Here is a 25,199-nt window from a genome sequence, read left to right as displayed (position 1 = left end):
GTCCTCCTCTCCTCATACACTCTGCACCCCCATGTCCTCTCCTTACACACCCTGCACCCCCATGTCCTCCTCTCCTCACACACCCTGCACCCCCATGTCCTCTCTCTCCTCACACACCCTGCACCCCCATGTCCTCCTCTCCTCACACACCCTGCACCCCCATGTCCTCCTCTCCTCATACACTCTGCACCCCCATGTCCTCTCCTTACACACCCTGCACCCCCATGTCCTCCTCTCCTCACACACCCTGCACCCCCATGTCCTCTCTCTCCTCACACACCCTGCACCCCCATGTCTTCCTCTCCTCACACAGCCTGCACCCCCATGTCTTCCTCTCCTCATACACTCTGCACCCCCATGTCCTCCTCTCCTCATACACTCTGTACCTCCATGTACTCCTCTCCTCACACACCCTGCACCCCCATGTCCTCCTCTCCTCACACACCCTGCACCCCCATGTCCTCTCCTCACACACCCTGCACCCCCATGTCCTCCTCTCCTCACACACCCTGCACCCCCATGTCCTCCTCTCCTCACACACCCTGCACCCCCATGTCCTCCTCTCCTCACACACCCTGCACCCCCATGTCTTCCTCTCCTCACACACCCTGCACCCCCATGTCCTCTCTCTCCTCACACACCCTGCACCCCCATGTCCTCCTCTCCTCACACACCCTGCACCCCCATGTCCTCCTCTCCTCATACACTCTGCACCCCCATGTCCTCCTCTCCTCATACACTCTGCACCTCCATGTACTCCTCTCCTCACACACCCTGCTCCCCCATGTCCTCCTCTCCTCACACACCCTGCACCCCATGTCCTCCTCTCCTCACACACCCTGCACCCCCATGTCCTCCTCTCCTCACACACCCTGCACCCCCATGTCCTCCTCTCCTCACACACCCTGCACCCCCATGTCCTCTCTCTCCTCACACACCCTGCACCCCCATGTCCTCCTCTCCTCACACACCCTGCACCCCTATGTCCTCCTCTCCTCATACACTCTGCACCCCCATGTACTCCTCTCCTCACACACCCTGCACCCCATGTCTTCCTCTCCTCACACAGCCTGCACCCCCATGTCCTCTCCTCACACACCCTGCACCCCCATGTCCTCCTCTCCTCATACACTCTGCACCCCCATGTCCTCTCCTTACACACCCTGCACCCCCATGTCCTCCTCTCCTCACACACCCTGCACCCCCATGTCCTCCTCTCCTCACACACCCTGCACCCCCATGTCCTCCTCTCCTCATACACTCTGCACCCCCATGTCCTCTCCTTACACACCCTGCACCCCCATGTCCTCCTCTCCTCACACACCCTGCACCCCCATGTCCTCTCTCTCCTCACACACCCTGCACCCCCATGTCCTCCTCTCCTCACACACCCTGCACCCCATGTCCTCTCTCCTCATACACTCTGCACCCCCATGTCCTCTCCTCACACACCCTGCACCCCCATGTCCTCCTCTCCTCATACACTCTGCACCCCCATGTCCTCTCCTTACACACCCTGCACCCCCATGTCCTCCTCTCCTCACACACCCTGCACCCCCATGTCCTCTCTCTCCTCACACACCCTGCACCCCCATGTCTTCCTCTCCTCATACAGCCTGCACCCCCATGTCTTCCTCTCCTCATACACTCTGCACCCCCATGTCCTCCTCTCCTCATACACTCTGTACCTCCATGTACTCCTCTCCTCACACACCCTGCACCCCCATGTCCTCCTCTCCTCACACACCCTGCACCCCCATGTCCTCTCCTCACACACCCTGCACCCCCATGTCCTCCTCTCCTCACACACCCTGCACCCCCATGTCCTCCTCTCCTCACACACCCTGCACCCCCATGTCCTCCTCTCCTCACACACCCTGCACCCCCATGTCTTCCTCTCCTCACACACCCTGCACCCCCATGTCCTCTCTCTCCTCACACACCCTGCACCCCCATGTCCTCCTCTCCTCACACACCCTGCACCCCCATGTCCTCCTCTCCTCATACACTCTGCACCCCCATGTCCTCCTCTCCTCATACACTCTGCACCTCCATGTACTCCTCTCCTCACACACCCTGCTCCCCCATGTCCTCCTCTCCTCACACACCCTGCACCCCATGTCCTCCTCTCCTCACACACCCTGCACCCCCATGTCCTCCTCTCCTCACACACCCTGCACCCCCATGTCCTCCTCTCCTCACACACCCTGCACCCCCATGTCCTCTCTCTCCTCACACACCCTGCACCCCCATGTCCTCCTCTCCTCATACACTCTGCACCCCCATGTCCTCCTCTCCTCATACACTCTGCACCTCCATGTACTCCTCTCCTCACACACCCTGCTCCCCCATGTCCTCCTCTCCTCACACACCCTGCACCCCATGTCCTCCTCTCCTCACACACCCTGCACCCCCATGTCCTCCTCTCCTCACACACCCTGCACCCCCATGTCCTCCTCTCCTCATACACTCTGCACCCCCATGTCCTCCTCTCCTCATACACTCTGCACCCCCATGTCCTCTCCTCACACACCCTGCACCCCATGTCTTCCTCTCCTCACACAGCCTGCACCCCCATGTCCTCCTCTCCTCACACACCCTGCACCCCCATGTCCTCTCTCCTCACACAGCCTGCTCCCCCATGTCCTCCTCTCCTCACACAACCTGCACTCCCATGTCCTCCTCTCCTCACACACCCTGCACCCCCATGTCCTCCTCTCCTCACACAGCCTGCACCCCCATGTCCTCCTCTCCTCACACACCCTGCACCCCCATGTCCTCTCTCCTCACACACCCTGCACCCCCATGTCCTCTCTCCTCACACACCCTGCACCCCCATGTCCTCTTCTTTCCCCAGCCTCAGCAGCCTCCTCCTGTATATCACTCTCCTGTAAACCTTAGACTGGCCCCTCCCATCTGTCACGTGGTTATGACGTAATCGAAGGTCCTTGAGTGCAAAAGGAAATAGGAATCTACGGTGAAGGCTCTGGGGGACCCAGGGGCAGCGGGGAGCGGGTGCGTATCCCCGGGGGCTGTGTGTGTGTAGTGCGCCCCCTGTCATAGAGCGGGGGAGTGCAGCGTGTGCGGGCTGCCCATGTATACACTGCCAGCGGTGTATATATATACCTGGGGGAGGAGGGGGGGCATGACATATACTGTGTATAGTGTGTACATACGTGATGCTTGTATATAGACCTGTGTACACTTGTATACACACCTTGTATATCATGTGTATCACTATATCTAAATATTATGTGTATCACTATATCTGTATATTTTATATATATATATATCATGTTTATTACTATATTTTGTATTTATAATAAGTATGCATTTTATACATTGCTTTATTCATTTTCCATAGCACCAGATCTAATTCTCTGACAAGGCGCTGTTCACACCTGCACGCTGCGCTGTATCTTCTATCCAGCTCCATATCTGCACCCGGTCATATGTGACCCATGATGTGCTCCGCCATATATACACCTGAGTGTATGTGATGTGTAAGATACCTGGGGCCTCCTCCTATGTCAGACACATACATGAGCTTATACACGGCCATCCTAATACCTGTAGTCATATTATTTCGGTTCCAGTCTTCTCGGACATGTATCAGTCCATGTTTCCTTTAAATATTTATGCTGCAGATGCTCCATGATGGGGGCTACATGGTCGTTTTGTCTGACCTTATATCTAGATGGCAGAGTTGCAGCTAATGATAGTGACTGTAGTCGTGTTTGCGTGGCACTTTGCATGTCGCAAGACAAGTGCAGGATTGTACAGGCTGCTATACACCGCCTGCAGCCAGATCCCCAGGTGACCTGACTACATATCAGCCGTATGAAGTGGCGCGCTGATGGAGAACTGGAATCCTCTATGGCTGTAGATGCAGAATCCAGAGCCGGTGTATGGCAGCCTGTAGTCTGTGTATGCAGAGCACGGGGAGGCTGCTGTAATGTGAGCTGCTTGTTCACAAAGGACTGAGGTTATCAATACTGCTGGTACAGCGGCTCCTCATTAACATTGATGTATTTATGGGGATTGGGTCCTAAGTCATAGTAACGTCACTTCATTATGTGGCATCCGCGTTTTTCAACTTCCATCACAAACACGGGACCATCTTTTTGTCTTGGTGAAGTGAGGTGCGTTGTCCTTGGTGTGTTCTGGCCGCGGTCTGCATATGAAAAACGTAGGCGAGCTGATGTAACATAAATCCTACACATACATACATAAATCCTAGAATGTTTTTATGGATGGATTTTGGATAAAGGCGAATGATGAACTTTTATCGAAATCACAACACATTTGGTGCTGGATCCTCGTTCATTTTTTCACCATCTGGGTAATTCCAGTGGCATTACGTTATATATTCATACCCTAGAAACGTGATGGTTCTAATCCTGTCAGATTCAGAACCCTAAGCTTCAGCATAATGGCAGAGCCGGGGGTTTAGTTGCCCCAAATTTGTTGGTGGGATTATTTTTGAGCCTAAACAGTTGGTAATAATTCCTTTATATATATATATAGCGCACACAGATTACACAGCACTGCACAGAGCTTGTCACATCAGTCCCTGTCCCCACTGGGGCTCACATTCTAATCATGAGATATGAGTATGTTTTGGAGTGTGGGAGGAAACCGGAGGACACCCACTCAAACACGGAGAGAACATACAGTTGTACAGCTTCCACTGCTGGACAAGAGGAAATACATGGCTGCCGTCTTACAAAAACGGCTCCTCTCGTGCCCATGGGTAGTGTGTGGAATTACAGATACACTCCATTCATAAGTTTACAGCTGAGCTGTAATACCGGCACAAGCCATGGACAACTGTGGCCGTGTTTTTTGAACAGCCCCTATATGAAGGATTTCTCCTCTGTTAATGCAAGTTTTGGTGAATAATCACATAGTGTTATATATATTATATAGCATTTGTGGGTGATCTTTTCTTTTATCTCGATCCTTTGCTGTTCCTTTGTAATTTATCCAGGAAATTCTGAGAAAATTAGAAAATGGGTGTCTCTAAGTTTCTGTGAAACCTGATAGGGTAGGGCCACACCTAGTTGACGGTTTTTACTAAACAGCAACAACAACAGCAAAGTTGCGAGCATCAGTCCATTCTAACTTTGTATGTAACAATAATATAAAATCTTTATTCCAATAGCACCATCATATTCTGCAGCGCTGTACACATCATGGGGTACATATACAGACGTAATAGGACATTACAGAGTAATTTCCTGGTCCGATGAAACCATAGGAGTGAGGGCCCTGCTCACACGAGCTTACAATCTACAGTATATTGTATATAGCAGCAGGATGCTTTATACGAGGCACATACATTACATTTGACAGTAATGAATTTAGATCAGACCAGGAGACTGGCACAGGACCCACAACTATGCAGTGGCCAGTATCTCTCCCCTCTTGTGTAGAGCACATAGTGATGGTCTCCGTCCTCTCTTCTTCCAGGTGGTCAGTGAAATGTCCCTTGTCCTGGTGGTGAGCGCCCGCTGATGGTTTGCGGTGGAGTTTCCTGTACTGCCTGCTCGTCCCCCTCCCTTGACCCCTGGACCTTCCTCACTAATGACTGGCTGGATTGTCCTACCCATCAGCCTGACTGCATTCTCCATCCCCGGGATATGGATTGTGTAAGTACACCTAGACCATGGATGACTTTTAGGTTCTGTTGCAGTAGATTTTGATGCCTCGTTTTTTGTAGTATGTCCAGGCCTACCCTGAAGTGGTGGGATTACTTGTTACTATACGGGGGCACCTTCTGGTGGAGGTGGAGAGGCATTTGAGATCTGCGCCTTGTATAGCACGCCTGCCTGTATATGACAAGTATGGGTGCCGCAGCTACATCTATATTTAATAAGACATGATTATCCCAGGTAATATATAGCGAGTTGTACACACTATAGTAACACTGGACAACAGAAAGGTGTGAGTATAAATAGAACTATTATATAGAGGTGACAGGTGTAATGATGGGATTGTAGTAACATTGTCTTTTGGGCTTATTCCCTCTAGGTACGCAATGGCTGTGATGAACCATCATGTGTGTCCCGTGGAGAACTGGTATGAAACACACTTGCTCCACTTTTCTTGTTTATTCATTGATCACCATATAAGACACATTTATCTGATTATTATTCTGATGTTGGAAACAAGGGTACAGTCACACATACCACTAGACTAGGGTACTGGGGCAAGCCTCGACCTGATCACATATGTGTTTTTATCGAAACGCAAGCAATTGGTAACCAGAATTCGGGGTCTTGCATTGTTTTAATGTAAGACACCGGGTTATGGTTACCGATCACATGCGATTCCGTAGAACCGCATACACGATTGGGCTGAGGCCATACACTAGCGTTGCGTGTGACCGCACCCTCATATATGGAAACCAGGTGCACACTTTTTTCATATTCCAGCTATGAGTGGGTAGGGCAGTGCTTCCCTTGTCTGATGGAGTGTATATTCCCTCTTCCACAGGACATACAACGTGACGTGTTCCGATGACAACGCCAAGCAAGGGACCCCCAAGACCTGCTGTACCCTGGATGATGTCCCTCTTATCAGGTGACTTGTGGACTTGGTTATCCAGTTTCTTTCCTCTCTGTATATAAAATTCACATGTTAACAATTCATTATTTCCTCGTCTTATCAGTAAGTGTGGGACGTACCCACCAGAAAGCTGTCTCTTCAGTCTGATCGGAAATGTTGGAGCTTTTATGGGTGAGTAGTCCCCGCACCATGGATCATCACTGTCCACATTTTCCACCAATGTCCTTCCCTGCTAACCACTCACATGACTTCCCTCCATTCCCTTTCCCACTACACATATGATCCCTTTCCCATCCCATTGTCATCCTTCCCCCTCCAAAGCATGTTTCTTCCCATTCATCCCGTGCTCCTCCATGTCCTTTGTCCCTCCCTCCTCCCTGACTCTCCTTTCTCTCAGTGGTGATGATCTGTTTGCTGAGATACAGTCAGGTCATTGAGCTCAGCCACAGCTCTTGGCTGAACACAGTTGCCCTGATCTCCGGCTGCACCAACGCGGCAGGACTAGTCATGGTGGGAAACTTCCAGGTAAGAAAACACAATTCCATATAGCTTTGTGTGTGTGCTTGTGCGGTGCTCGTAGTTGTCACCTTTGAGGCCAGCGGCGTGCGACTGTGGTTGTCTGTGAATCGCGGCCGGACTTCAAAGACTGACCACAGCGCAGAAGACGGGACTTCATACTTCACAGTGATGTATGTAATCGGGGTTACTGCTGTTTGGCTGGGAAGAAGGGACTCCTTGTATCATATATCAGCATGCAGTGTGGTCGGCCTGTAACATCCGGCCATTGCCTGGGTCTATGATTTGAGAGCCAACTATGATCGTGTCCCAATGGCCTAAGGAGTTCTTCCCCTACATATACTCAATTTGAGATGGGTATGTCATGATGTGACTACTCACAGCACACGGTCAATCCAGGATTCAGTAATTTCAGAAAATAAAAGATCGGGTACAATGCAGATTATCTGCCTTAACCATACCTCCATGAAATTGCCCATAATTAAAGATGAAGGAAACCCTCATACTTATTAGATAATCCATCTAAAATCAGAAGTTGTGGCAGACAGTCATCTAACGTATATGGGCGGCAGAATTTGATAAGACTTTCAGTACTGGAATCCATACATTACGGTGAACAGCTTGTCTGCCCTGTGGCGCTATGTAGTACAGATCTGGAGTGGGTAGAATTTGGGTCATGTTGTCACTAATTGTTCTTCTCTCTGGCAGGTGGATTATGCCAAGTCTCTACACTACATTGGCGCAGGAGTGGCATTCCCTGCCGGGCTGTTGTTTGTATGTCTTCACTGCATCCTCACTTACCATCTGGCTGCTAGTGCTCTAGACTACTGGGTAGGACATCTGCGTGTAAGCCTGACCATTGTGGCCTTAATATCCCTTGTCCTGAGTATCCTTTACCGTGAGAAAAAAACCCAAAAATGTATGTGTCATGGAAGATGTAGCAGGTGGGTGCGTATGTGCTGTATACCAGTAACTGCCCAGGTGTGCCCCCATGTATCTGGAGGTGGGTGCGTATGTGCTGTATACCAGTAACTGCCCAGGTGTGCCCCCATATATCTGGAGGTGGGTGCGTATGTGCTGTATACCAGTAACTGCCCAGGTGTGCCCCCATGTATCTGGAGGTGGGTGCGTATGTGCTGTATACCAGTAACTGCCCAGGTGTGCCCCCATGTATCTGGAGGTGGGTGCGTATGTGCTGTATACCAGTAACTGCCCAGGTGTGCCCCCATGTATCTGGAGGTGGGTGCGTATGTGCTGTATACCATTAACTGCCCAGGTGTGCCCCCATATATCTGGAGGTGGGTGTGTATGTGCTGTATACCAGTAACTGCCCAGGTGTGCCCCCATGTATCTGGAGGTGGGTGCGTATGTGCTGTATACCAGTAACTGCCCCGGTGTGCCCCCATATATCTGGAGGTGGGTGCGTATGTGCTGTATACCAGTAACTGCCCAGGTGTGCCCCCATATATCTGGAGGTGGGTGCGTATGTGCTGTATACCAGTAACTACCCAGGTGTGCCCCCATATATCTGGAGGTGGGTGCGTATGTGCTGTATACCAGTAACTACCCAGGTGTGCCCCCATATATCTGGAGGTGGGTGCGTATGTGCTGTATACCAGTAGCTGCCCAGGTGTGCCCCCATGTATCTGGATCTCACATATGTCTGTGGGGCCTAATATTAAGGGATCTGATCTCATTAGGTCTCTTCCTATGTAGTTGTTGGCCGGGCCTAGAGCTGAGAGACATCAGCGTAAAGCACCGGGGGTCAGATAACAGCAGAATATTAGACCAGTCATAGGATTCATGAAACAAGTCAGCAGACAGGTGTACAATATACCTTTGCAGGATTTAACACACTAGGACCCTATCATTGTTCTGTAACAACTCTGAGTAAGGGCATGCCGACCCAGTATATATCACCGGATCTGTGCTTATCCTGAGGGTGTAGGAGGGGGGAGCATGCTGGGTGAATTAAGTAACCTGATAAACGTGATTGCTGTGAGTTTTACAAGTTGCTAAATATTTGAGCTACGTTCAGCGAACACTAGAGGGAGCTAAGGAGCAGGTTGTGTGTATTTCCTTTAACCTTCTACATAGGTGGCGTCTTTTTCATCCATGAAAGCTTCCTCCTTCAACATCTGGCTGCAATCTGCGAGTGGATCTTTGTCCTGGACATATTGGTCTTCTACGGAACCTTTGCGTACGAGTTTGGTTCCGTTTCCACCGATACAATAATGGCGGCTCTGCAGAGCTCGGCTGCGCGCAGTTGTAAGTCACCGGGGAGCAGCAGCACATCCACCCACCTCAACTGTAATCCTGAGCGGATTGCCATGATTTAGGAACAATGTGGTTAACAGGCCACTAACCTACTAGTCCCAACACTCAGGATTATTTTTAAGACTTTTATTTTATTTTTTTTGTTTTGTTTTTACCAAATATATAAAGAAATGTAAGCCAATTTTAACTCTTTTGACAGCTGGATAGGCCTGAGACGGTCTTGCCTGGCAGCAAATGGGTCATGTAAAAACAGAAGTATTCACTTTTTTTTGTCATGTACATTGTCACATTTAACACTTTTTGGGGACTTTTTTTGTTTGTATTCGCTTGTAATTTTCCATTTATTTTGTGTGCAAAAGTATTTTTAAAGTGCAGCCATTGCTTAAAACATGTGGGAACCGCTAATTTAATAGTCACAACACTCTGGTGTGGCAATTCAGTGGGAACATTTATGTGTTGTAGATGGATAATCCATTTAGTCCCAAACTGAGCTCCAGTATTGTGGGAAGCTCATTTAGTGCCTACTAGATTAAAGTTGGCCATACACTGCATAAGGTGTCATAGCGTTCATGTCCTAACTCCCTTCACACACATGCACCCTCAGCTCGGGGGTGCATCTCAGCGCTCTGTGACTAGGGTAGTCTGAGAAGGCGCTGGTCATCTTTAGTGATAGAAGGGGGGGCTTGCAAAACTTGTTAGTAATCTGAAACATGTTATACTTCCTGGACGTGTAGACAGTGTTGTAACGTATAGGGACTGGCGCTAAGTTTTGGATCCTAATCCCAAGCTGTATAAGGGTCTACTGATGGTTTAAGGACCCCTATACCTGGCTAGAGCTGAGCGGACCCAATCATAGCCATGGCTAGTAGCTAGGGGCCTCAATTTGAAGAATTGGCTATTCGGCCACTAATCTGGTAATATGTTCGGGACGTGCAGTTGAACCCAAACGCAAATGTTTGTTCCCGTTATGGGAGGGGTATTACATTTGGCTTTGTATGTCATGATGACATGCCGAAAGAACATTCTTATGGATGTAATCCTATGTAACAGTGTTTATTCCGATGATACAGTTGATTAAGGAGAGAGAAGGATCTGGATTTAGACATGTCCTTTGTTATAGGAATTAAAGGGGTTGTCCCAGGTCTATAAGTTGTCTTTTATCTATAGTTCATCATTGAGGGTCAGGCTGCTGGGACCTCCATCAGTCACAAGAACAGGACCCCCAGTAATCTAGAGATCCGGGGTTCCCGTTCTCACGGAATGTCTATGGTATGTCCATTATTCCCATACAATTGAATGGAGCAGCAGGACACATGTTCATGCCACCGTTCTACCTGTTAGATTGTGTCCTGCTGCTCCATTCAGTTGTATGGGAATAATGGACATTGCAGAGCACAACCCATAGACAGGCAATGGAGTGGTAGGACACATGCTCCTCCTTACAGTCCACCCATTAGTAAATTGCTGGGGGTCCCATTCTCGTTATCGGCGGGGGTAACAGCAGTCGGACCCTCCCGTATCTTGTCAATAGGGGATAACGTCTATACTTGGGATAACTTACTCTTTACCAATGCTGAGTTGAGTGTGCATGTGTCTGTAGGGATTAGGAGGAATAGCCATTGACTGAACGCAATGTGTAAAGTGTATGGCCGGCTTTATCATTATACATAGCAAGTACAATATTCAGTAAAACAGCACAGAAAACTAATACTGCCGTAACTCTCATAATACACAAGTAGCGACTCTCTGGTTACCACATGTTTCTACGCAGGGTAATATTACTGTGAGTATTGCGTTGCTTTGCAGGTAGAACTGATGCAAATCTCAATACCTCACAATTTCCATGTTTTTCCTCACGTTTTTAGTCTTTTTTTTATTATTATATGTACAACATAGCGACGTGTGTTTTTATTTTTATATATGTTACATGTTCTTGGTGTGTATCCAGGGTGACACCACATCCTTCACAAGTACAGTATTTGGCAATAAAGATTTAAAAAAAAAAAAAAGGATTAAAAAAAAAAAACTAGCGCAGTACACCAGATCAAACACTAGGTGTCACAATGCAAAACCAGGGCGGAGGCAATGTTCTGTTACGTCATCCACTTCAAGGTCGCGTATCCACAAGCCTTAAACGACAAAAAAAAAAACGTATTTCTGTACGGATTTATTCCGAAAGACCTTCTTTTCCTGGAGAGAGACTGTCGCTGCTTCAGCTGGGTGGGAAGTGCCCTTCCCGTCCGAAACTGTTACAAACTTCCTCACTGCCACTTAACCTATACAGGAAATCTTGTCCTGAGCAGAGCCAGGATTCCTGTTTTCTCTGCTATCCCAGGGGGATCCACACTGTTCTACATGCTGCTCTAACAGAGGCTGGGAGCCTTGTGTGTTACAGGATAGCTCTTTTTTTTTTAATTGTTAATAAAGGTGGAATTTTATCAACTCTTCTCCAGTCCATTATTCCTGGTTTTTGATTTGCCTGCAGCGCCTCCGCAGGTGAAACATAGTAGTGCACCATTAGCATTCAAATGAATTGGCTGTTGGATGCACAGTGGAATGACTAGTGTGTTCCTATAGAGATAATGCTTTTAGTCACTTATTCTGTTAGATAGGGGGGTCCTAATTTTAATAAAAATTGGGTTTTCTTACCCAGATTAACCCTGGAGGACCATGCCTTCTGTGCAGCTTGTGAAGGTGACCGCGTTTTGAGCATGAACCTGGCATAAAGCATGTAACCTCACATCCCATATTGTTTACTTTCTCATGTTGTCTTCACAATTTTAGGTTGGGCAACCCCAGAACACTGTAGTCTCATCTTCATTTTTGCAACTGCAAGGATATGGGTACTGAGTAACCATAACTATAACCATAACTAACTAAAAACTTTGTTAGTGAACTTCAGAGGCTAAGTAGCCCGGCCAAGCACCCAGAGCTAAGGCTACACCACGCCCCTGTAGCCTGTGAAGTCTTACCTCTGTGTGCAGCCCAGCAGAGCTATTCAGCCTGTGCCCATGCATGTGCAGTAGCTTGGCTCACTGCCGAAAAAAAGGAAGTTTCTGCCGTTTGCAAGCTACTGTGGCATGGAGTAGTTTGACTGAAGTCTTACCTTTGTGTGCAGCCCTGCAGAGCTTTTTGGCTATTCAGCCCGTGCCCACACATGCGCAGTAACTTCTTGAACTTTTCGGCAGTGAGTCGAGTTACTGCGCATGCGTGGAGCAGGCTTAATAGGCCAAGAGCGCTGCCTGGCTGAGCACCGAGGCAAGACTTCAGAGGCTACAGGCGCTGGGCCAGCCTACTCCATGCCCCAATAGCCTCTAAAGTTCATTAGCATAAAGTTTTAGTTATGGTTAAAAGTTTAGGTAAAGGCAGTGTAGCAATGAGTAGGTTGAAAGGTATCTACCATCAGGAATACCTGGTAGGTTTCCTTTAAAATTTGCAAGTAGAGGGGCACATTTACTAATACTTACTTAAAGGGCATCTACCACCTGAATGAAGGCCTGCATGCAAACGAGCCTAAGGGGCTCTGGGCTCCATAGGTGTTAATGGAGCCCCTCAGGCTCATTTGCATACAGTCTTTCATGATGGTGGTAATGTCTTTTAAATTAGTCTGTCTTATCGATTGCTCAGGAGATCTTTAGACTATCTTGTCTAGGTTTAGGCTTAGATTTCACTAGAATTTTGAGCCATCGAATTTGTTCCTTATGGGAGACAACAGAGGGCTTAGGGCTGGTTTTGGTGCCTCTAGCTTAGTAAAGCTACCTCGTAGTGTTGCTGACTATCTTTTAAGTAAGTTGACCTACTAGGACCAATAAAATTTCCATAGGAAATCTACCATCACCAGAACACCGATTTCCCAAAAATGCCCTACAATGTACGGTAACTGGGGATAAGCAATTCCCTATACTGATGTCTAGACGCCATATTGTTGATACCCGTTGCATCGGCCTATGTATTAAGGTTTCTTGAGAGGGAACACTTGTTACCTATGTCCAACTGACTATGTGCACAATTAATCCTTAATCTTCTGTTTTTGTAGGGTAGGAGACTCACACCCAGGAAGCTTCTTCAGGGGCAGGGAAAATGATCATTTGGAGAGCTCGGGGGAAAAAAACCCCATAAAATTTCCTTTTAAAAATAAAAAAAATTTAGTAAATATTATTGTGTCGTCCACTTCCGTAACAAGTTCCACTTATTTGTTTAGTGAAATAAGTTTGGCCCAGTTTACGGCGTCTGGGCTTTCCATTGAAACGCACGGGATTGGTAACCAGCAATGCAAAACGCTGGGTGCTGGTTACCGATCACGTCTGTTTCAATGGAAATGCATATGCGATTGGGACGAACCCCACCCCATGGAATTTGAATTGCATTTGTAAACACAATACAAACGCCAAGTGTGGCCACACCCTAAAGTGGTCGTAGCAGAAACAAGAGGACTTCAATTTCTGTTCCTATAGACTTCAATGGACCTTCCCTTACGCATCTGTTATTGAAAGCGGTAAATAAATCACTTGCCACTTTTCTATATTTTTTTTTGCTATAGATAAAGGAATACATACCCAAACCTGCCGAACACAAGTGTGAACTTAGCCTAAGAAGTGTAAAAACTAAAAAAAAAAAAAAACATTGTGCATCTTGGTTATTAGAAAGGACCGGTGGGTCAACCATTAAGCATTAGAAATTGTAAGCTACTGCTATGATTATGGCAGTCTATGGAGCACAGGACAAGCCAATGTCAGAAATCTGCAGCACAGCCCCAGCCCGAGCCCCCACCCCATTCCGCTGATCAGACATCTTTCCTTTATCCTGGTAACAGGAGACAAATAATGTTAATTGTAAAACCCCTTTAGAGCTGGGCCCCTAAACCCTCCTAATTTAGGGTGACTATGTAGCAGGACTCCTTTTGTATCTGTTGCACTGCATCTCTGTATTAAAGTGGTATTCCCATGAAGACAATGTTCTTACATATACTCAGGATAACAAAATAACACATTCTCTAATTCACTGTTATTAACTAAAATACAGCATTTCACTTATTTAATTTCAACCTGTCTCTATCAGTCCTGGTGTTTACAAATTTCGTTGGCCCTGGATAGGGCCGTAAATCCTCTAACTATGGTTGGATTCTTCTCTGACTATGGTTGAATAGCTTCTCTTGTCTGCACACTAGCTAAATAAAAGGGTATATAAACCCTGTTCCCTGATAATCTAAGCACATTGTCAGCACACATCTCACAGCACAACGGAATCATGAAGTGTCTGCTTAGAGAGTCCATGCACACACTCTGGGATTTTACAATGACCATCACTGAGTGATAGGAGTTAAAACAGCTATAAAACTGAGTAACATTGTAAAGTAAGGGGTTAAAAATTATCTTTATTGTGTCACTATGGGATCACTAGGGGATTAACATTTGAGAACTTTCTTTCATGGGCAAACCCCTTTAAGTTGATGTTAGGAGCGTAGTTTAGGACTTTGGAGCCATAGTGATTTCACCCATGGGTGCTTTAAAGGAAATCATAGGCTCGTCTGGACACAGTATTCCTTGTATGACAAGTCAGATTATCAGAGAATGTTATGTTCCCCATCAGCCGGTGGCAGGTCAGTAACTCTCCTGCTGCTGGGGGTTTACAAATAATATTCAGGATTTGTTACAAATAAATAGATATATTCTACAAGTCAATGGATTGGAGATGTGCATGTGCATCTCTTTCCACTAAGGCTACATTCACATGATGTATGTCTGCTGTACTGTAGTACGGCGGGCATACATTGGCGCTGCGGAGAGGAGCAGGGGATGAGCACAGCTCACACCCCACCCCTCTCCATAGGAATATACAGTGTACCGCGCCGTATCACGTAGAAAGATAGGACACGTTTGCTGCACCATACCGCTCCCATACAGGGCCGTGAGCCCATAGAAGTATATGGGGGACGTATATACGTCCCCCATACGTTTGTGTGAATGTCGCCTAATACGGGAGTTGAGCATATGTGATACAACCACAGAAGGAGCTGCAGGCCGGATGACTACAGGGTCGGGGGGACCCCGGCTTGAAGACAAGTGCTGGTTTTTGGACCAGAATTTATCTAGAATAAAGTTGTCACAAATTTCATAAGAAGAAGATACCGCTTTAAAACCGACATCAATAGGGACAGTTGCTGGAGCAAACTCTCAGAAAGTCTTATGCATGTGCCCTATTAAACGGAATAGGACGTGTGCACAATAGCAGGAATGTGGACTTGGCGAGTGTTCTGCCTGGAACATGGCAATGTCTATTTATTCCCAGTCTCGGATCAGGAGTGAGGTGCCGGACAACTCCTGTAACCCTCTGTATATCATCATAGCCAAAAAGGAGTGAAAAGGGGGAAAACTGCTATGAAATTCAAGCTAAACAATCAAGTTCCCCAACATGATGTTAGGATTTACACATATTGGGCGCCCAGCTAGACACAGCACCTATGACACCATATCAGACGAGTAAAACCTCCTCCCCCCTGGCTGTACGATTAGATGCAACTTAATATGTAACAGTAGGAGAAACTTTATTTTCCATCCTAACATCATTTTAGATATAAAACTCTATTCTGAAAATTACAATTCTCTGTCATTTTCCAAATAAAATACAAGTAATTTCACAAGACAATAAAAAAAATTATATGAAGTGTCCACTTCTGGCCTCAGACTGCACCGCACTTGTAGAGTCTCCCATGGGTGCAGCGCTCTGGGGACCTGTTCTAGCTGTGCCGGACACTGCAGTCACATGCAGGAGGAGTAAGAGAAGATGGATGAAGACCGGTCAAGTGTACATGGCTCCATGGAGATACTCCAGTCTGTGTTCTCTCTGCTGTTTTCTTGCCTGTAATGAAGACAGTAACAATTATACTTTGGCACAAAATTGCAGAAGAAAAAAAAAAAAAGGAGTAACAGCTGCCCAGACTACACAGGGGTTACTTGTAGTCTGTTACCAAGGATACAAACTGTAAAATGTTTCACAATGAAGAAAGTTACTTAGTGTGATGTGGATACGTCTTTTATCACTCCCCACCCCCCACCACCACCACCGCCACCGCTTGTCCGTTTAGTACCTTCTCCTGTTTGTATTCTTCATACTCGGGGCTATCTGTAGGGAGTTCATCTCTGCATAGAGGGCAGGAATTGGTCTGTAGAGAATAAAGAATCATCAGTCATATATGGACCAAGGACTGCCCATTGTAAATAAATGTCATGAAACGTTAAGGGCTATACAGAAAAGGCTCATAAACTGTTCCCTCTCCATATAGCAGACTGCTGCGGTCGGTGCTCACAACAGCCGTGGCACTTAACCTGTTGTTGGTCAAAGCCAAAAAATCTCATATAAAACAGCAGTTTCATGCTGATGCAGCCATATTACTGCCAAACAGCACCAGCCAGAACATCATCAGGGGTTGTTATGACAGCTGGGAGGCTCCTATGGCAGCCAATGAATGGTCTCTATCACAGCCCGCTGGAGGCAGGCTGTAATAAAAGATCTGTATACAGGCGGTCCCCTACTTAAGAACATCCGACTTACATACGACCCCTAGTTACAAACAGACCTCTGGATGTTGGTAATTTACTGTACTTTAGCCTTAGGCTACAATAAACAGCTGTAACAGTTATCACAGGTGTCTGTAATTAACCTTTATTGTTAATCCTGGTTCTTATGATAGCCCAAAAGTTTTAAAATCACAAACACCAAAAAATATTTTGGGCGGAGTTACAATGATAAAATATACAGTTCCGACTTACATACAAATTCAACTTAAGAACAAACCTAAAGAACCTATCTTGTACGTAACCTGGGGACTGCCTGTATTCAAATACAGGCAGTCCCCGGGTTACATACAAGATAGGGTCTGGAGTTTTGTTCTTAAGTTGAATTTGTATGTAAGTCGAAACTGTATATTTTATAATTGAAATTCTAGAAAAAAAATTTCTTTTGTCCCAGTGATAATTGGAGTTTCAAAAATTTTTCTGTAATTGGAACAAGGATTATCAATAAAGCTTCATTACAGACACCTTACAGCTGATCATTGCAGTCTGGGACTATAGCAAAGCATCCAGAGAGCTTCACCAGAGGTCACATTGGGCAGAGGGGTCCGTCTGTAACTATGGGTTGTCTGTAAGTCGGGTGTCCTTAAGTAGGGGACCGCCTGTAGTTGTACAGTCGCCAAAAGGGTAGCAGTGAAAACATCAGTTCGTCCCTTATTCGTCAGAATAAGGCAACATTTTTTAAAAAATGTAAATCTATTAAAACATAAGAAAACCTATGCAAATTTTATATCCCTGTGATCGTACCAACCCGAAGAATACAATAGAAATGTCATTAGGAGCGCACAGTGAAAGTCGTAAAAACCGTGCAAACAAGAAAATGGCGCAAATGTGTTTTGGTTTTTTTGCAATTTCATCACGTTCCATATTTTTTCCAGCTTCCCAATACACAGCATGGAATATGAAAAACCATCACTGGGAAGGACAATTTGTTAAAAACAAGCCCTCATGCAGCTCTGTAGATGGAAAATTAAAATTGGTCCATAAAAAGGTTCCCTAGTCATAGCAAGTTAGCTGCTTACTTTCTGATCATGGGGGTCTCAGTGATGAAACCCCCATGAATTTTGAGAGAATTTTGGGGTCCGTTGCAGCCGTGTTGCGCATGCGCCGGTTGCTCTAATCCTCTCTATGCCGCCGACAGAGCTATTTCCGTTGGTGCCATAGAGATGAATGGAGCAGATGGCGCATGTGCAACTGGCTGCTCCGGTCACCCGGCAGGCAAAGGACCCTGGTTCTTGAGATCCATAGGGGTCCCATCAACGAGACCCCCCCCATGATCAATAACTTAGACACCCATACACAGAATAGGACCTAACTTGCTAAGACTGGGGACCCGCTTTAAGTGGTTATCTTTAAGTGAGCCATCACTATCAGTCTTATATCTCAAACATATCCCGTGCCTGGAAAGTGTGTGTTACATCTTTGCCTTTGTGCTGAAAAGTTATGGTAATAATTCAGATTTTGGATATATCAGACCATGTTCCCGCTCTTATGATTTTTATAGGACAAGAGTAAGAAATACTCAAATTGTATTACCTTTCCCAGCCAGGGCAGGATGCAGGCGGAGTGGAAGAGGTGTTCGCAGGGGAGCTGCCGCACGGTTTCACCCTCCTCGAACTCCAGCAGACACACCGGACACTTCAGGCCGGCATCTATACAATATACAGAACATATGTTACTTGCTATTCTACATATCGGTAGAAGGTCTGGGGTGGGGGTGGGATGGGGTCACACTACATAAACTTCCTTAAAATTCCTTCAAAGTGGATCCTTCGGTCCCCATCATTTCACATGATCAGCTATTTGGCTACCAATGTCATAAAATGAGACCCTGTGAGCCAAACCGAAGCTACCTTGGTTGTGAATATATTGTGAGTAGTCTGTATAGCTTCTGCCTGTAACTACTAATCATTGTAACTCAGGACAAGGTTATTACACTTGGCAGCTGGTGAGTCTATGGTCCCTTTTTTGCACTTGGTTTCCTCCCAAGACATCTCATATATAACCTACAATCTAAGATGGTGGGGTAAAAGGAGGGAGTAGAGGGTTGAAGTACCGTGTTTCCCCCAAAATAAGCCTTTTGCAGTAGGATTGATAGATAAGCCTTCGTCTCTTCTGACCTGTAGACCCTAGAAACCCAGTTCTGGTGTCATTTTAAAGAGCAGAAACGCTCCTTAAACTGTATTTATAGGTTTTACAAAACTAGGAGGTATCCAGCATTATAGTTATGCGATCTTATACACTGCTCCGACTGCAACTTTACCTGTAATATCAATGTTTGCGGCGTCTAGAAACATAAGGAGATCGACAGGTTATCTATCGCATGTGCTGGAAGCAGACAACCCACTGCTATGGACGGTTTTATTTTAGGTCATAATACATATCAGTTTGTTTCTTTTGTCGGTTTAGGAGCCAAAAGGGTTTAGATTGTTGAACCTGAAGAACTCTTGACTTTGAGAGTGCATTTATGCCTTATCCTACCTGCACATGGAAGCATAACAGATATACGTAGAGATGGTCATATAATAGGTGCCACAGGTGATGTTTAATTATTAGTTGTATTATTTTTATTTTATTTTTTTTTTTAAATCGGGAACATAGTAATAGAGAAACGACCACTAGATTTTTGTGAAAAGTCGACCTTTCAGAGCTATTTGGGACACTAAACCCCCCACATATCCTTATGGACCCACAGTTCTGCATTTAGTATGGGAAGCGACCTGCAGTGTAGCTTCCACATCTAGTTCCTTACCCGCTTGCTTTGCCGTCACCGTAACTTTGGGCAAGTTTTCAACCACTTTTTTGGCAGCTGGCGGTGGGAGTCTGTGGTCCCAGCCGGTTACATCCAGACCTCCGATATCAATATCCATCCCACTGAGGAGACTCCTAGACGGTAAAAGAAAGAAAAATGAGATCAACAGAAACTGGAGACCACTGTATCTATACGATATCAATATGTTTAAAATCTGGACTACAGTGAATTTCACTAAAAAGTTCCTAACTAAAGCTTGTCCACCCCTCACCCCCATCCCAATGGCTCCCACCGCTTCTTCTTTAATACCCCCTGTGGTGTGCAGCTGTGTACTATCAGGCGGTATGTTTATTTTCAGATCTCCTGGGATATAACTTTGATAAATGCTGGGAGCACAGCAGACACTGGCAACGAACAGAAACTTTGGCGCCTTAGGAGAAACATATGGCCAAAAGTCTACAAAAAAACTGATGAAATCAGCAAAAATAATGACACCTCTAAAGTGAGAGTCACATTGGGAACTAGGTTATACTAGGCTTCGATTGAAACACAGTCCCTGCTGAATCAGACTCTTCTGTACATCCACTGTGATATCCAACCAAGTTGACTTTTGGGGACCTCTAAGGGGGTTGACATTGTGACATTGTGTTTGTCCTTTTACCCCAAACACAAGGGTCTGGACAAGAGAGCGAAGCACAAGGACTCCTGCAAAAAGTTGCTAAATTTCAGGCAAAGTCAAAAATCAAGCCGTAAGTCGGGATAAGCATGATGCCCGTAGACAAGAATGGCGCCGCTTATGAAAAAAGGCGGCCATGATAGTCGTGACCTTATATAACACCTTGATGGCCAGTGCAAGGTATAAACAGCTGAACAATGTCTGGAGGAAGGAAGGCGCTGGGGCTCTCCTCCATCTAAACAATGCTACCAATCAGTAGGATTTACTGTAACATGTCAAGAAGGAGGAAGTAGCTTGGAACTGAGACGTAGGAAAACTTATAATTACTTTAATCAATTCATATTTACATAGCAACAAGGAAGACTGAGTCACCATTTGCAAAATAGATCAGTGGAGTCTTATTATACTGGAAGAGGAGACAGTCTAATACAGACTCCGCACCCCAATACTTTGTGGATGAGATTGGTTCACTTCCCTCTCCAAATGATTGACAGATAAGGCTGGGTTCACATTGCGCATTATGTATAAGCTCAGCATATATGTTGGAAAAGTATACACTCAGCGTATACATTGACATATAGTGGCAGAGGAAGGCTCTGTTCTCTGTCTGAACAGTATACGTTGAAAAAGGCAGGATGGGAAGATGTAGCAAGCTTTGTCTTTTCATCCTGCTCCCTCATACTAAGTGACGTTTGTGCTCAGCGGAGACAGTAGAAGCCTATGTGGAGCGGATGCAGCGTATTGCATCTCTCCTCCAGCTTCGCGGATACGTCGCCATTTAACCCCTTATCACCGACACTAGTTTTCAGCTCAATGACCAGACTCGATTTTTCAAATCTGACATGTCTCACGATAATTGGTTATGACTTCGGAACGCTTTAACATATCCGGGTGATTTTGAGAATGTTTTCTCGTGACACATTGTACTTCATGTTAGTTATAAAATTTAAGTGATACGTTTTGCGTTTCGTTCTGAAAAAAAGTGAAAATTTGGCAAAAGTTTGTAAAAATCCTTCATTTTCCAAGTTTGAAATGTTCTGGTTTCCAGACAGGAAGTAAAACTACTACCCAAAAAGCTTGATAATTAACATTTACAGAATGTCTGCTTTATGTTGGGATGATATTTTATGCTTCCGGTCATTTTTCTAGGATGTTATGAGGTGCAGAACTTTAGGTGCGATTTTTCTTATTTTCATGAAAATTGCCATAACTCACATTTTGAGGGACAACTCAGCTTTCAAGTGACTTTGAGAGGCCTAAATAATAGTAAAACCTCATAAATTACCCCACTATAGAAAGTTCCTCAACATATGTAAAACAACTTCTATTAAGTCCATTAACCCTTTAAGTGTTTCACATGGGTTAAAAAATATGGACCTGCGATTTAGAAACTATGGAATTTTTTTGGAAATACATTCATTTAGGCCAAAACTGACATTTTCAGAATAAATTAAATGATGAAACGCACTGCAACGATTGATGCCCAATTCCTCCCGAGTGTACTGATACCCCATATGTGGTGGTAAACTGCTGTACGGGCGCACGGCCGAGTATAGAATGAATGGAGGCGCCATTCACAGCAGATTTGTATTGTCACATTGCACGACCTATAAATTTTCATTTTTTTTGGTAATGCGATCATATGAGGGCTTATTTTTTATGGGATGAGATACAATGTATAGATAATTTATTTTGGGAGTCTAAAGCTTATTCATGAGATTTTATTAACTATTTCAAGAGGGACACAAACAAAATCATCAATTTTTATTTTGGATTGTGAGCATATCCCACCCCCCCCCCCCCCGCTCACCGCAACGTAAAAATAATATTTTATCTTTATTCTCTGGTTCACTACGATTGCGGTGATACCTCATTTATATAGTTTTTCTTATTTTGCTCAATTTTCCTGAGCAAAACCAATATTGGAGAAAATCGCATTGTTTTTACTATTGACAACTTTTCAGGGCCATAACTTCTGTATTTTTCTGTTGTCAGATCTGGTTGAGGGCTTATTTTTTGCGAAAACAGTTGTTCTTTTCAGTCGTATCATATTAGGTACCGTAACTTTTTTTGATCACTTTTTAGAACATTATTTGTGATGGTGTTTGATGAAAAATTGCATATTATGGGAAGTTTTTCGAGTTTTTTTTTTACGTAGTTCACCGAGCGGGTTCAATATTGATTTAGATTTATTGTACAGATTAATACGGACGCGGTGATACCAAATATGTACGTGTTTTGTGTTTTATATACTTTATTTGCATTTTATGTGTTACTGGGGAGATTATGGGACTTTTATTTTATTCATTTATTTATATTATAAAAAGATTAATTTTTTTTTTTTTTTACTTTTTTACATTTTCTACTTCTTGGCCTGAATAAGCGATCATCCGATCGCTTATTCAAGCCTTTACACTGCAATACACTTGTATTGCAGTGTATAGTGTAAGTAACTGAGCATGCTGCGCATGCTCAGTTACTTACAGCCGGGTCCTGCCAGGAAGACAGGACCCGGTGAGAAGAGGAGCCGACAGCCCCGGGTCACTCGTCGGAACCCGGGGCAGCGGCAGGAGGGATCGGATCCCGGGTCACTGGGAAAACAACCAGATGTACACATTCAGGAGGGAGATGGGGTCCCCGGACAGATACGTCTGTGCCATACGTTGTAAGGATCAGAATCCCCCCAACATGTCCTTACAACGTATGGCTAAAAACGCAATGTCAACCCAGCCTAAGGCTAAATTCACACTAACGTGTGCCCGCCATACCGCAGCACGACAGGCACACGACAGCACCAGGGAGAGGAGGAATGGATGAGCGCTGCTCACCCCCGCCCCTCTCCATAGAGAGACATGGGGCACGGCGCCACATTCCGTGGAAAGATAATACATGTCCCATCTTTCTCCCGGCTACAGAATGGTACGGTGCTCGTGCGCCCATTGCTGGCCTATGGGGGACGCAGAGGTCGCACTAACATTTTTCCAGAAGGGTAAAAATACTCTGCTCACCATTTTTGAGGAGTATTTTAACCCGAGGAGGAGTATGAAAATTTTGGTAATACTCCGCGCACGCTACACTACACACTCACCCGGCCTTGCTCTTAAGTCCTGACATAAACGCAGGCAGCTGCAGGCAGGTAGAGATGGAGCAGGACAAGGAAGAAACAGCCCCGCTGTCCACAGGTCTCCCGGGGCCTGCGCTCTCGCTCCAGAGCGCTGCTGACACAGATCACTGTGTCGCGCTGAGTGGCTCGGCGCGCGCTGTGATCGCGGTACAGACATTTACCTCTTTTGCAGCGTGCGCCGAACAGCTCAGCCTGCGAGCTACAGGGAATAATTGCCAAGCGTAACTTTACGCATGGCAATTATTTTGGGGGGTAATGGCGCCTCATCACGCGTCTATGACCTTCCGCTAAAAATGGAAGTTGTTTTCCACTATAAGTAACGGAAGTTCAGAAAGGAAACTATGGAACGCAGGTGTGAACTCAGCCTAACACGTGTGACATCAGGAGGGCTCACTCGTCCTCTTTTTAAGATGGCACCAGAACCTTGGATTGTTGGACCTTCCAGAGGAAGGTTCTATAGATCTGTAGCACCATATTTTCATTGTGGCTTCTTTGGGAAGTGTATAACCCGTGCTGTGACTGACCTGGCGAGCTCCAGCAGGGCATTCTGCCTGTACTGCTCCTCCGGGACTGTGGGTTCACAGTTATGTTCATCAAAGTAGGACGCCATAGAGGAGGAATGCTGCAGGGAAAGACAGGAGATCATTAGTGCAACATACAGTATCCCTAGGCACACCAGCATCTCACTGCTAGATACCAGATGGGGCCACCATGGCATCTTAGGGGTAGAAATACTGGAGCTCAGCCCATGTAGATATGCCACCCACCATATTACATGTAGAGCAGCACAGATAAGATGAACCTGTCTGTATCTCAGGACTGACAAAATAAACAGCGCCACCCCTGTCCACAGGTTGTGTCTGGTATTGAGAATCTTCCTTATTTACAGTTAATACAGAGCAGTTGCAATACCAGATACAACCAATGGACAGAAGTGGCGCTGTTCTACAACATCCAAGTCCAAGGCATCATCTTTCTGGTCCTGGGAAAGCTGGGTGACACCACCAATGTGTACTCAATACAGCAACTCCAGAGGGTAGTCACCCAGCTTTCCTGATGTCCTGAATGCCAAACATTCTCAGCTCTACATCCCCAACTCTAAACTGTACTCCCATGTTCCGTGTATGTAGTGAGCTGTTACCTGCTCCTAGAGGACAAGACCCTCATACACAGCACATCCAGGAAGTGTCTGCAGTACAGGTGACACAGCTCTTCACCGCTAGTGCTACGCTCCACCTCTCAGCCAATCGCAGGAGCAGACTTTATCCTACCCACCAATGGGCTTCTTAGAGGGGCGGGACTTCATGATGGAAGCCAGTGAGACGTGCGCTAAGGGGGTTTACCCTGATCATGTCACGTGGTCGCAGCGCTCATGAGTCACGTGACTAAAGAGCTCCGGGTTAATAAGGGACACAAAAAACGCATCAGAATCGCATCGAACAGTGTGTGCACGGTCGGAGTTTAGCATGGAACTTATGTAATGTTTGGTTTGGAAGGGGTTTAACCCTTGCATCATGTGTGGAACTTGTACACATAAGAGCCTATGCACACTATCATATTCTATTGTGAGGGTCATACCGTACGCTGTGATTGAAAGACAGAGGGAAACAGAGACCAGTGTTTCACAGACCACACCAAAGTATGACTGACAAAAGTTTCGATTCCAGACGAGCCCAGCTCAGGGGGGCGTGCTTCCACTTGCTGGGAGGAGAC

At 46.0% G+C, this 25,199-nt stretch overlaps 2 protein-coding genes across 4 annotated transcripts; one reads left to right on the top strand and one right to left on the bottom strand.

The window, feature by feature from the left end:
- Positions 1 to 2,914: 2,914 nt before the first annotated feature.
- Positions 2,915 to 13,478, top strand: TMEM150A (transmembrane protein 150A). Of its 2 annotated transcripts, XM_072148984.1 has the most exons (9): positions 2,915 to 3,015; positions 5,473 to 5,651; positions 6,034 to 6,081; positions 6,499 to 6,585; positions 6,674 to 6,741; positions 6,968 to 7,095; positions 7,795 to 7,972; positions 9,184 to 9,354; positions 13,400 to 13,478. In XM_072148984.1, exons 2-9 carry the CDS (start codon positions 5,587 to 5,589, stop codon positions 13,402 to 13,404), a joined length of 750 nt encoding a protein of 249 aa, XP_072005085.1. In that variant the 5' UTR covers positions 2,915 to 3,015; positions 5,473 to 5,586; the 3' UTR covers positions 13,405 to 13,478. The 2 variants fall into 2 exon arrangements, with proteins under 2 accessions (XP_072005085.1, XP_072005084.1); XM_072148983.1 differs by lacking the exon at positions 13,400 to 13,478 and having other exon boundaries at positions 9,184 to 11,805.
- A 2,412-nt stretch (positions 13,479 to 15,890) lies between these two features.
- On the bottom strand, positions 15,891 to 24,780 carry RNF181 (ring finger protein 181). 2 transcript variants are annotated; one of them, XM_072148982.1, is made up of 6 exons: positions 24,628 to 24,780; positions 24,011 to 24,108; positions 19,687 to 19,820; positions 18,471 to 18,586; positions 16,451 to 16,525; positions 15,891 to 16,221 (listed from the first exon to the last, which is right to left on the bottom strand). In XM_072148982.1, exons 2-6 carry the CDS (start codon positions 24,094 to 24,096, stop codon positions 16,162 to 16,164), a joined length of 471 nt encoding a protein of 156 aa, XP_072005083.1. In that variant the 5' UTR covers positions 24,097 to 24,108; positions 24,628 to 24,780; the 3' UTR covers positions 15,891 to 16,161. The 2 variants fall into 2 exon arrangements, with proteins under 2 accessions (XP_072005083.1, XP_072005082.1); XM_072148981.1 differs by lacking the exon at positions 24,628 to 24,780 and adding an exon at positions 24,254 to 24,572.
- Positions 24,781 to 25,199: the final 419 nt, after the last annotated feature.

Source organism: Engystomops pustulosus, chromosome 4 (genome assembly GCF_040894005.1).
Source record: "Engystomops pustulosus chromosome 4, aEngPut4.maternal, whole genome shotgun sequence".
NCBI classification, from domain to species: domain Eukaryota; kingdom Metazoa; phylum Chordata; class Amphibia; order Anura; family Leptodactylidae; genus Engystomops; species Engystomops pustulosus.
This window is presented reverse-complemented; position numbering and strand designations above follow the sequence as displayed.